The 12,969-nt window shown below is 42.3% G+C and overlaps 1 protein-coding gene and 1 pseudogene across 1 annotated transcript; one reads left to right on the forward strand and one right to left on the reverse strand.

The window, feature by feature from the left end:
* Positions 1 to 287: 287 nt before the first annotated feature.
* LOC125527732 lies at positions 288 to 1,992 on the forward strand (annotated as a pseudogene).
* Positions 1,993 to 8,166: 6,174 nt separating this feature from the next.
* Positions 8,167 to 9,967, reverse strand: LOC125527733 (the record flags this gene model as incomplete). The annotated part of the gene is made up of 2 exons (XM_048692247.1): positions 8,167 to 9,089; positions 9,192 to 9,967. Coding segments are annotated over 2 exons (963 nt in total), but the record flags the coding sequence as incomplete, so codon positions are not given.
* Between the last annotated feature and the right edge of the window lie 3,002 nt (positions 9,968 to 12,969).

Genomic DNA, 12,969 nt, shown 5'->3' on the forward strand with positions numbered 1-12,969 from the left:
ATTTTGTCTAACCAAAAGAAGGTGGACTCTTCAGAATGCATTGAACATGCATGAGGCGACATGAATGGTATCTGTGGCCACGTGGGGCAATGAAAGGAGTCACTAACTGAAAACATAATTATTATGTACGTCAAGGATGATGGCCCGTCTGTCCTATAAATACAACAAAGATGCACCAAGCAAGAGTGTCTTCAAAAACAACTGTTAAAACATTTGTCCATTACCGACTAGTTCCACAAATTGCCTTCTATCCTACTTCATATAACACCCTGACCAGCTCATGCAACATGGCTCTTGGTACTCTGGTTATCATTGCCACCATGCTGGTGTATTTTCTCTTGAGAAATAAAAGAGTGCTATTGTCCCAGGAGCAACGGGGGCAGCGAAGCAGGCTGCCCCTGGGGCCTGCGGCGCTGCCCATCATCGGTAACATGCATCAGGTGATTCTGAACAAGCCGGCGGTATTCCGATGGATCCATGGCCTGCTCAAGGAGATGAACACAGACATCATGTGCCTCCGTCTTGGAGCTACTCATTCATTGTTGTGACATGTCCACAGATGGCCTCTGAGGTACTACGAAAACATGATGAAGTTTTTGCCTCCCGTCCCACCACCTTCGCCTCGGGCATATTCAGCTTCGAGTACAAAGGCTCCATCTTCTCACCACACGGAGACCAGTGGAAGAAGATGAGGCGCGTCCTCACTGTTGAGATCCTCGCCTCGTCCATGGAGCGAAAGCTCCACCACCTCCGGAAAGAGGAGTACGACCCCCTTGTGAGGTACATTAATAAAACTCATTGCAGCGACATGGCATGTCCAGGCAACATTGTCAACGGCCGTCATGTCACCCAACACTTTGTTGGTAACATGATAAGAAGGCCTGTGTTCGGTAAAAGATACTTCAGTGACCTACCAGCTTCATCCACTAGTGGGCCTGGACATGATGAGGTGGCACATGTTGCCGCTCTCTTCACGGCCCTCAACCATCTCTACAGCTTTTGTGTGTCCGACTACTTCCCTGCCCTCATAGGCCTCGACCTGGATGGCCATGAAAAGGTTTCCAAGGATGCCATGCAAACAATCAACCGGTTGCATGATCCTATTATAGAGGAGCGGATGCATGAAAGGTCATCCACTCTTGAGAAAGTGCCCTGAGACTTTTTGGACGTTTTGGTTCATCTTAAAGATGCAGAGGGACAACCAATGCTTTCCCTAGAAGACATTGGAGCACAAACAGCGGTTAGTATGTCATCTTAACCTCAATAAAAAGTTTCTTCATTGTTCTTTAATCCATTTTATCTGTGTATTGACCTTTTCTGTTGCGTTATACTGATTACTTTATTTATTCTCAAATCTATGGATGTACCTAGCAAATGATGTTTGCAGCAGTCGATAACCCATCTAATGCGGTTGAGTGGGCACTCGCTGAGATGATGAACATGCCAGAGATCATGCAAAAAGCAAGCAAGGAACACGATGCTGTCGTCGGTAAAGATAGACTGGTGCAGGAGTCTGACATTCCTCAGCTAAACTATCTCAAATCGTGCATCTGGGAGACCTTCCGCTTACACCCATACCATGCTCTTAACGTACCCCATGTCGCCATGGCGGATACAACAATTGCTGGTTACACCATCCCCAAGGATAGCCACATACTTTTAAGCCGGCTTGGACTTGGCCGCAATCCCAAGAACTGGACTGAACCTCTGGAGTTTCAGCCTGAGAGGCATTTGAACACTGCGAATGTACTTCTCACTGATCCGGGCATACGTTTCATTTCATTTAGCAGTGGGAGGAGGGGCTGTCCTGCGATTTAACTTGGTACCTCTATGACAATGATGTTGTTCGCAAGGATGTTGCAGGGATTCACTTGGACAAAGCCTCCCGGCGTTAAGAGTGTCAGTCTCCAAGAACGCAATGCGGGCCTTGCACTAGCTGAACCCCTTGTTCTGCAAGCTACACCATGATTGGCTGCACATCTCTATATATGATCCAATTAAATAGATTTAATATGCGTTTTCTCATTTATGTGTCAATAAAATGTATCTGGAACTAGTGTATGTTACATGTTTCTGGCGCTACGTTCGGCTCTCTTGTAATGTTATGACACTGCATGTGTGCAGAAACAAAGAAGCAATCGATGGTTGCATCACTAATGTAATGTGTGTACTTATCATTATGTAAAACAAAACCTCTGTATTTTCCATTATGGTGTACCATGAAATAATCCTTGGAATTGCACAAAAGTTTTATGTTTATGTTGTATACATGCCTGGCTGTACAATTGTGTGCCCAGCTTTGACCCCGTCTTACAATTATGGCATTCATGCATTAATATGTTCTGTATTGCCAACTTATTGTTCTATGAACTAAGTTTTTTCTTATTCTATTAACTAGGTTTTTTTTGTGAGAAATCTTTTCTTCTGAGATATAAAAGCTGTATCATGATGCATTTTAGTAGAAAGAAACTTATACACAATGATTAACGAGCCGGGCAGGTTCGCCATCACCGAAATGGCGAAAAAACGGAAAATGCTCATCCGAATCAGGCTCAAGGCCCGGTTCATTTCCCTTTGAAACAACCAAAATTCTGAAGAACTAGACTGCGGCAGATTCTGCTTAATATTCAAGTGAAACAGGTTGTTCAAAGAAATGGCTTGGCGCTTGAAACGATGTGAGAATTCTTATTTTGGAAGTAATTTTCTAGTTTTCATATGTTTAATTAATTGTATTTTGCAGGGCAGTGTATTGTCAGGCTAGTAGTTATTGTTGATAATGCTACGAGTAAGTTCTTGCTGTTTGGTTTGTACTGTCAGCTTTTCGTTTATTGCTGCAGGTTCTTCATTTCAATAATTTCGCTTCATTTCATCAGTGCAACAACAAAGACAGAAAGAAAAATTTGTTTCTGAATTACACGGGCAAAGTTGCTATAGTAATTACAATTTTCGGCATAAACTTCAAACTGGTCTAAATAACAGAATCGTCGTTATCCACAGGTGTTTATGGAATAGACTACCTACATGTGGCATAGATCATATCATACATCGTACAAGTTGCATCCAAGCAATGAATTCTATATCTAGTATTGCAAAAGGAAAAAAAAATATCAGTTTTAAGTAGAGTATAATAGGTGGGGATAGAGTTTCCAAGTTTATATTGTACCAATCTGCTCATTTTTTTAGGTAGCATGATATTAATTGCTTTACTAACTAGGGAATTAAAAAGGTGATTGTTCCTAAGTATTTTCAGTTTTTTCTTAATTTTCTTAGATTAATTGTGCATTTTGTTGAATTTTATTTTTCTTAATTTCATATTATAAAAATGTGATAAGTTTTAATTTTTCTGGAAATTATAATCTAATATATTTGTACTGTTTTCTAAACACTTATGGCCTTTCGGTTTATGTCTGAATCTTTCTTTTTAAATTTTTGTCCGGCAGACAGTCAGACCTGCAAATCCGTTGGAATGCAATTTTTGTCAGTTATTGATTTATTTTATGTGTTTTCAAGAATTTGGTTATTTATATATTTCTTTATGTCGGGTGATCTGCCATGTGTTCTGTTGACGATCTTGTCAATGGTTGATTATGAATCCCTAATCTAATTGTGGAGCCATGTTAACAACAAATACAAAATAGTACATGTCTCCGGGGAAAGGGCAGGTCTGGGACTCCCAGCCACCTCATTTAAGAAATAACTCCAACTTCATTTGTTTTATTTGTTTTACAAGTTCTCTTTATTAGTTTCATTAACTTTAAAAATATGCAGAAACGATGTTTATAAATCATATGCATATATGTATCTCAAAAGGTACTTTTGAAATATGTAATTTTGTTGATTTGAGGAATATGCTATTATAAAATTTTGCTGGTTGATATAATTGATGGTGGATTTATCAATTCTTGTTTATAGCCTGCAGAGGCGGAGAATGGATAGTCATGCACTTTTGCTAGAATTAATTTCCACTGTGCTCTTTCGGGTTCCGATAAGAAAAGTCCTCGTGTTCGATATTGTCACGGTCTCCTATGCTAAATTACATACCATATATCATGCTATCCTGGAGTAGTTTTGCATAAAGGCCGTATTGACTCATAATATGGCATCTAGGAGATACGTACAATGAGTACACACCAGATCTCTGCATGGTTAAGATGTTCATCACGGCGATCGACGTCTTCTAGTCTATATCGATGACCTCCCAGTCATTGCTTTTACATGTTCCCTGGTTTAAACAAGGCAACGAGCTTTGTCCATCACGCGTGTGGTTGGTGGATGCATGACGAAGAAGACTCTGGTACCCTGAAGGGTTGGGTGTATTTTTCAGTTTTATAAGAATGTTCTGGTAAGGGTTTGTGCTACATAATATATGGCCGGTGCCCTTTTTGGAAAAGAAAAAAATGCACACGGCCGACACCCGGTTCAAGTAGGCTTATTTATTTTTTTCCATACTTGATTACTTGTTGTATTGGTGATGTTGCTTTACCAAGAAAGCTGGACGAAACCCTAGTTTCTGAAAAATGCCTATCGCTTTTAACACCAAAATAGAATGTAATACATGTCCCCAGGTGACAGGGCAATTCCAAGACTGGGACTCACAACCAACCTTAGCTTGTCTTCTAGCTGTGACATGTGATTATCACAATCATGGACACTAGCCGGTCCTCCCTGAGACGATATGCACAATCGCACGGGTGAAACGCGCGGGGTAGAATCGTTTCGGGAGCACGTGCCTACGTACTAAAACGTCAAAGGTCGTCACATCTGCAGCAGCTGGCATATGTGACACCAGTACGTGACGTACATCTGAAAAACGGCGGCAGCACTACCGTTGGCCGTTTTGTCCTCAAGCTTCGCAGGCGTCGTGGCAGCGGCTTATCCAGCATCACTGGGAAGCTTCAAGAGTTTGTGTAGGCTTTGGGTGCGCTTGTCTGTTTTTGTCCTAGGGGGCAGTGGCGGTGTGCCATGTTCCGGTGCTTCCGCGTCGGCTTGGTTAGCATCAATGCTGTCAACGATTGGACGTCGAATTTAGCTACACAACTTCATCTCTAAGATGTTTGACGGTTCACGTTAGAGTACAATGCAATGCTCACCCAAATCTAGAAGTGGGGAGCCTACCGAAGCGGCTGCGACGGCACACCATCGGTCCATCTTGGAGATTGGAGGAGTGAAGCATCCTAGGGACCTAGTTGTAATATTTTTCTTTTTTAGGGTTGTCTTGTACTGTTGATCTGTGGCTAATGAATCTGGGGGTCTTTTCGGAAAAAATTAAAAAATAAATCTACTATACAACCTTATTTTTTTATAAACATATTGTTTTCTAATAGTTTCTAGCTTATACTAATTTTCCAAAATTTATGATCTTCTTTTATGTTTGTCTCTGTCTTTTTGCACCGGAAGGGTCGTAGAGTATGCAATTCTTGTCAAGGTACCAAGAGGTAGTCGCGGAATTGATAGTCAGGTTGGAAAATCATCTGCTTGGCTGATCACACCACTTTGATGAAGATCAAGGACGAGCCGAAGGCGCGTCGCTGTCATCGCCCCTCACCGAAGCCGGACAAACCTTATTGTAGTAGATAGTTTGGAAGTCGTCGTGTCAAGGCCTCATAGGGCTAGCGCACCAGAGTAGTGACCATGGCCGATGAAAACATTTGTAGTTCAAAAGGATCAAACGTGTAAGCACCCAAACAAAGACGAAGGAAGACCGGTTCCAAATAGATCCACCAAAGACTAGCACTGACCGAATCCCATGAGATCCGACGGAGATACACCTCCACACACCCTCTGACGATACTAGACACACCATTGGGACGGGGATAGAATGTGGAGAAATTATTCCTACCGAGGGACATCGTCGTCTCCACACAACCCCAACCAAGATGTTAAATCTAATAAAAAAGGCCATCAGTGGCGTTGATGGAAGGGAAGCCTTGGGAACTTTTGTTGTGGAGGAGGAAAGAGAATAATTTCATGATATTGATCATGTCACCTTGATTAAGTAGATGGGCGGCAACGAAGAACGCTATAACACTAACTTCTTCAAATTACAAGATTAAACTTTACATTCCTTATGGATCATTCATGCTCATGCACGATTAATAGTTAAGCTTGGGAAAAATGTATGAGCGGATCTTACACGCTTCGTTTCCACAGTTGGATCTTGATATTCCGAAGAATGTTCTTGGATTATCCCTTTAAATTTTCTATGAAAGAGTAATTAATTGCAATGCGCAAATCTGATATTTATTTTGTATTTCTTTATAGATATGCCTGAAAAGTTCAAGATTATGATATCTCCTAAATATGCTCATGGAATAGCAATTTTTCATATGTGGTACATCACCAGACGAGCATCCAGAAGGAACGATGAGCACTAGTACTACGTCTGCCGCTACAAGCCCTAATACGCATGATTGAACATCTATTAAGGAAGATAGGTGGCACTGGAAATGGCTTGCCATTCCGAGTCACCGAGCTTTGTGAAGTCTACCATTCCATAGTAGGCACTATATCCAAAGTCCCTATAGTTATAAACATCGTCTTCGTCACCTCCATTTAGGTAAGCGGTAGTACTCGATCAATCGGATTAGACAAGTACAAAAACGACCATTAGAGGAGATCAACAGAGATGATTCCCATAGCTAAAACCTCTAGTCATGTAACATCCCACTTTTCCAAATTAGGATGTTAATAGAAGCATAGCACCTGCATATCATTGTTTCATGCAATGTTGGAATGTTCAAACTGGTTTTCAACTCAGACAAAAGCGGAGATATGACTTCTTGAAAGTAATGTTGGAATACCTTTGATAGAGCTTCATTGCATATACGGGTCTTCTAAAAGAAATTATGGGGACTATCTGAACCATAAAGTATTGTAGGAAACTATTATAAAGGCCCGTAATAGATATTCTAAATAAAATATTTTTAAAACATGCACGTGAGCTGAATTTTGTTCCCAAGCTCAATATTATTATTTTGATTTATTGTGATCTGTATGTATTTTTCTAAAATCGGGTTGTCGATTATATATATAGGCCATAATGAATTTAGGAAAAATATTAGAGATGCTCTTGTATTTGGACCGATCGACACCGTCCTGATAACCCAAATCCCAGTCCACACAGCCTTTAGAAAACTCCTTATAGGTGTGGTCACATTAGAAAACTCCTTATGGGGCTGAAAGAAGTAGTGTGAAAATTAAGTGTGTCAGAATCTCAAACTATCCATTATCCATGGCTGCGCGATTGAATGAGGAACTACTAATCCAACTTCTGTTAGATTGGCCAGCAAAATATCAACCCTTCTTAGTGTATCAAATACACATTTGTACATGTCTCCAGGTACAGGCCAACTTGACTGGGACACACGACCAACCTTGGCTCGTCTTCTAGCTGTGAGCCTGTGAGTGATTATCAGTCATGGTCATTGGCCGGTCTTCAATGGTTTGGCTACATATGACCGTGTACTGCAGAAAGATTCTCTGTGAGGAAGAATCAAAGCAACCACGCTCGCTCTATCACGCATTAATTATTGGTAGTCAGAGGACGTGCGAGTGTCATAATTTCACTCTATATATGGCTGCTCAATTTGTGGTCATGTACTGCAAACAAATAGCCTATGTTTGTGGACGAGAGAAAAAAAGAGAAGATTCAAAGCAGCATCGGTATGGACGAGAGAAGAGAAGATTCAAAGAAACCACACCCGCACGATCGAGAGTTGATTTGTGGACGTTAAGAGCGCGTACAAGGTTGTCACATCTGATGTACATATATATCACACGAGATACCTCTCTCCTGTGCCAACATATATGGAAACTTGGAAAGTGAGAGAGGGAGACATGTACGATGCCATGAAAAGGAGCAAGAGAGAGACATATGACCAAGCAAACCTCTCAGCGACGATGCTGCAACGAAACGTTTGGTGCATAGTTCATTTTATAAGAATCGCTAAAGTTAGCTGACAAATTTCATTTTTAGGCTTAGAGCCGAACTGTTTGTTCATCTATGTTGGTTTCTCCCTCCCAACTTTTATGTCGCTATAAATGCTTGAGGGTGGATTTAATGTTTCGTCTCCCGCTAAAAAAAGGAATTAATGTTTGGTCGTTATAGCCAACTAGAAGATACCCCGCGCGTTGCTGCGGGAACGATTATATAAAATGAATAGAAAATTTGGGCTTATAGAACTATTTTTTCAAGGGAAAAAGATTTACATAACATGTAATATAGATACATGAAGCAATTTAGTAACCCTCCTCAAGTGTTCCACTATGAAAAGAAGTAACATTCTCATAAGCCATCTCGGGCGCTGAGAGAAAGTGTTTACAAACTAATGGGTGGAAGCATACGATGAATCAGCTATTGTATGTACTCAATAATGAAAACTTTGATCAACTTTGCGATGAAAGGTCACAACCCTGATATACAGGATGTATTGGTGTAACCATTAACATATCACATGTTTCTTTTATTCCCAACAAAAGAAATCACCTGTGTGAGAGGACCCATGCATATGATTCCTACAATGGAAATACGAGTAGTAGTAACAATTAAATTTATGTAAACAGTGGACCAAATTGTTACTTTGTGAAGTCAATTAATCTATTTATTTTTTCCATGCAGAAGGAGAATAATTGCCCAATATTTTTTTCAGAAAATTAACCCAATGTTTAAGAAAGTTCGTATGGGTGCTGCAAGATTATCTGTTAGGCTGTGTAGCACACATAAGAAATAACATGATTTGGCTATCTAAGATATGCAGAATGCAATGCAATGCATGTGTAGTGCAGATAAAAATCAAAATTTTGTAAAAGATGGGGCTCGTACGTACCAAACCTGCCAGATGGTTTTATATGAAATCAGAATTAGGATTAGGCTGCACATCAAGAAGCGCTAATTCATTCTCAGTCATTTATACTTATCCGGAGAACAACATGGAATTGGGCTGCACAGTGTTCCAGCATGTACATCTTCGTAGGAAAATAACAAACTGAAGATCAACACAGGAGCACTTGACCTTAAACTGCAGAAGCGTTGTTGTTGTAGTCCGTAGGTCGCCGTTCTCGCCAAGTTCAAGCTAGCAAGCACCTCGGAACTACCAGCAAGCGGCACAAAACGTGCAAACACAACATAAGAACAGGAAATTAATCTGATCACAAAGAAAGAAATCCAGAACATATAGGAGGCTCGAGCTCACCATTGGTACTGATCTTCTTCGGAGCTGTGCAGACCATGGAAATCCATCAAAAAATACAGAAGATTAATCCTCCAAATCACCATCACAAATCCAAAAATACAACAGCTAATAAGTGCATGCACTGACGGCCTGACGGGCCAATCGCAAGGAGAAGAGATGCTCATGCTCTTTTTTAGTTGGGCTTGCGGGTGTTCATAGCGACATAAAGAGGGCATTTGTGAGGCCAGCGATGTTCTCCTTCCCGAACTCATCCGCTGGAAACGTGGCCGCAACAGGGATGGTCTTGGTACGTCTGAGACCGTCGAGGCGAGGAGGGCCTGGAGCAGAGCAACGCGTGCGCACACGTACTCGCTTGGCTTCGCAGGTATGGCCGCATCAGGCACGGCCGTTACACCGGAATCGGGCCGCGACGGTGATGGATGCGTCTTGTGCGTCTGAGGACGCCAGCGCGAGGAAGCCCGGAGCAGAGCGGCGCGTCCGAGGTTGCCCGCGTCAGTAGAGCCGGGAGCAGACCAACGGCCTGCGCAACATGCTGATTCGGCTACGCGAGGATGGCTGCATCGATGAGTCTTTCCACTTCCAGGGATAGCTAGAGCTCCGATGTGCCTACAATCAGAAGGCCCATCAGCGACGAATTGCAGGGATCGCGGAACGGGAAGCAGTGCGTTGGAGCCGAAGGAAGAGTTCAGGGGACGAGGAGGCCTGGGAAAGCCGAGGGGAGGGGAACGGGAAGAATAAGCGCTGGCCAGGGAGAGGAAGAGGAGAAGGCCAACTCGCTCGCCTCAGTTTCCATACTGTATTGATTGCGTGGCTCATAATAAATCGAAAGTGGAACATGCGTGCTAATTAAAAGAAAGGTAGAACACACTGAACTGTGACGAGAGGTGAACAGGAGGCTGCGTTCAATTAGCAGTAGTAACTGAAGCTGACGTGCATGTTTTCTATTGTGGTGGGGAGTGTGGGCCCCGCATGAAAGCCTCTAACTAAATGCTGAACAGGAGGTTGCGTTCAATTAGCAGTAGTAACTGAAGCTGACGTGCATGTTTTCTATTGTGGTGGGGAGTGTGGGCCCCGCATGTAAGCCTCTAACTAAATGCTAATGTGGCAGCATTGCTGATGTGGATAGGCTGCATGTCAAGAGAAATATCATAGTGGGGATGAACTATTTAGGTATTATAGATAACCAACTAGACCAACAACCTTTTCTCTAAGTTTTGTAACCGTTAACTTATTTGTACGTACGCAAAAAACCCAAGAATCATCGACCCAATTTAAACGAAAAAAATCATGAAATGGGATGAGCAGGTGGTAACCCACAGGACAATTTGTTCATCACCCCAGGAACGAGGTTGATGTCGGTGTTTGTCGTCAGATCTAACGGTGGTCTAGTAGGTCAAGACGGTAATTATGTGAACCATACTGTTACCGCATTCTTATGTTCATATGCTACAACTATCAACTTGGCAATAATGTACTAGTTACCATGTGCCTATGCTGAACTCACCAAGACGACAATTATTTAGTTACCCAATTGTAAATTCTACAGTTAGCAACATGATTATTGTGTAGTTACACTGTTGCATATATCATCGTTACCCACATGGCAATTATGTAGTTATCCAGTTGTTCAGGCTATAATTAGGAACATCACACAAATATGTTACCAAGTTGCCCACGTTACAGTTACCAACCCAACACAACTCACTACACTATAACTGTTGATTGGTGGAAATTAACTGTAGGGAGAAATACCTGAATAAAGGCAACCGAAATCATGTTACTGCCACCAGAAATACTTAAGGGCAGAGAATTGCCGGCGCGAGTTGACAAATGAGGACATATACACTGCAAACAATATATTTTTCATTGTAACTACTGGCAAAGTTCAAGCATGGCCCACTGCTTGCCGGGACCGTCTGTGGCGCGGGAATGAAATAATTGGGTCCAAACGCGCTGGCATGAAAGAGGGCGCGAGAGTCGAAAACAACCAAAAATAGTTATATTCATGGACCTAACCAGTTCTACCCAAATTAGAGCCTCCTCTCCAGACCTCCACCCCGACCAATGCCACTGTCAAACCCCTCCACCCTCGACCGAATCTACCATGGCCGAACCCCTCCTCCAACATGTCCGGCCGTGGATCTTTTGGTGAGGTCTCATGATATTTATCTTCATGTGTATTGTGTGGAAGTATGTACAAGGCTGAACTAGAGAGAGGGGATGCACCATCTCCCTTAGCTAGCCATGCGGCGGAGAATAGCTTGGTGAGAAAGAGTCTCGAAAAGCTATGAAGACCATACCATGGATGATTCTTCGTCAATTAACGAAGACACCTACCAACATTGCTGGTTTTCTAGACCTTTTGCCAACACATGCATGACTTTGGCCTGAATATCGCATTGTGTTTACTAAGGTGGGGTCGAATGGTTCTTGGGGCCTTTCATAAGCGAGAAACAGTAGAACTTTTTTTCATAACAGTAGAACTATTAATTTGCTAAAAAAACAGTAATTATTGGTAGGTGTCTAATTTCTTTGAATGCATAGTAGGAATAGATACTATTTCATCTTGGTGAGTGGTGTCCAGGACTAATTTTTTTGTAGGTATTGATTTTGTTTCATACTAGAGCAATATAAATGAGGAAGCCTTTGCTCAAGAATTTCAGCAGTGATTCAAGAGACCGTGTATTTGATTGATGTACGTAATTTATTGTGGGGCAATATTTACCTTTTTTAGTTTTTTAACACAATATAGATGCAGACGCTCATACATACACACATACACTGATCCCTATGAATGCACGCACGCACACCCTATCCTGATGAGCACCCTGAGAGATTGAGTCGGCACATCATCTTGAGATTGATCAAGTCGTCACAGACGCCTTCGTAGTCGACGAGACATATCTCCCACTGACCGCACATTGTTGGAAGGCATGAAATAAACTCAGGAAAATCCGAGCACCTCTAGGACATGAACTCTGGTGGGTTATGGATAGCACTGTCCTCCTAATCATCCAACAACATATTGGTTCACCCATGTTTAGTTGTATATGGCAATATTTTAGCTAACCATTTTACCATAATGACAGCATGACGTTTTGTTTCTTCTGGGTGGGCATGAGTTAACATCAAGTACCACTAGTAAAAAAACACCTATTAGTCCCGGTTCGTAAGGGCCTTTAGTCCCGGTTCATGAACCGGGACTAATGGGTCGTTACTAATACCTCCCCCCTTTAGTCTCGGTTCTAACACGAACCGGGACAGATGGTCCTCCACGTGGCTGGTGCGCCGAGCCCAGGCAGGGGGGCCTTTGGTCCCGGTTGGTGGCTTCAACCGGGACCAAAAGGCATCCACGCGTCAGCATTCCAGTGGCTGGGGTTTTTGTTTTTTTTAAGGAGGGGGGGTTGGGGGTTTTGGGGGGTTAATTTAGGTGTTTCATATATTGTGTTAGCTAGCTAATTAATAGAGAGAAGTGTCCTTCTTATGTCCGTGCTTGGTCGACCCTACGTACTATATATACATATAGCCCTCGACACGCTAGCTAGTAAGAAAATGAAGGGAACCATTGAGTACAGAAGTTCGTCATGCATACCGAGAGAAATGATCGATCGACCTCTCCTTCTCCGAGAGATTGGTCGAACAACAAGTTTCCGTGTCATGTATCCAACGCTACTGGCTACATACATGTACAATATGTAAGATTTCTTAATTACAGTCCCCTAGCAATTGAAATCAACTTCCACATGGTATTCTCCGGCTTTATTGATGACGTGGTCAA

The sequence above is a fragment of the Triticum urartu genome, unplaced genomic scaffold (assembly GCF_003073215.2).
Source record: "Triticum urartu cultivar G1812 unplaced genomic scaffold, Tu2.1 TuUngrouped_contig_4379, whole genome shotgun sequence".
NCBI classification, from domain to species: domain Eukaryota; kingdom Viridiplantae; phylum Streptophyta; class Magnoliopsida; order Poales; family Poaceae; genus Triticum; species Triticum urartu.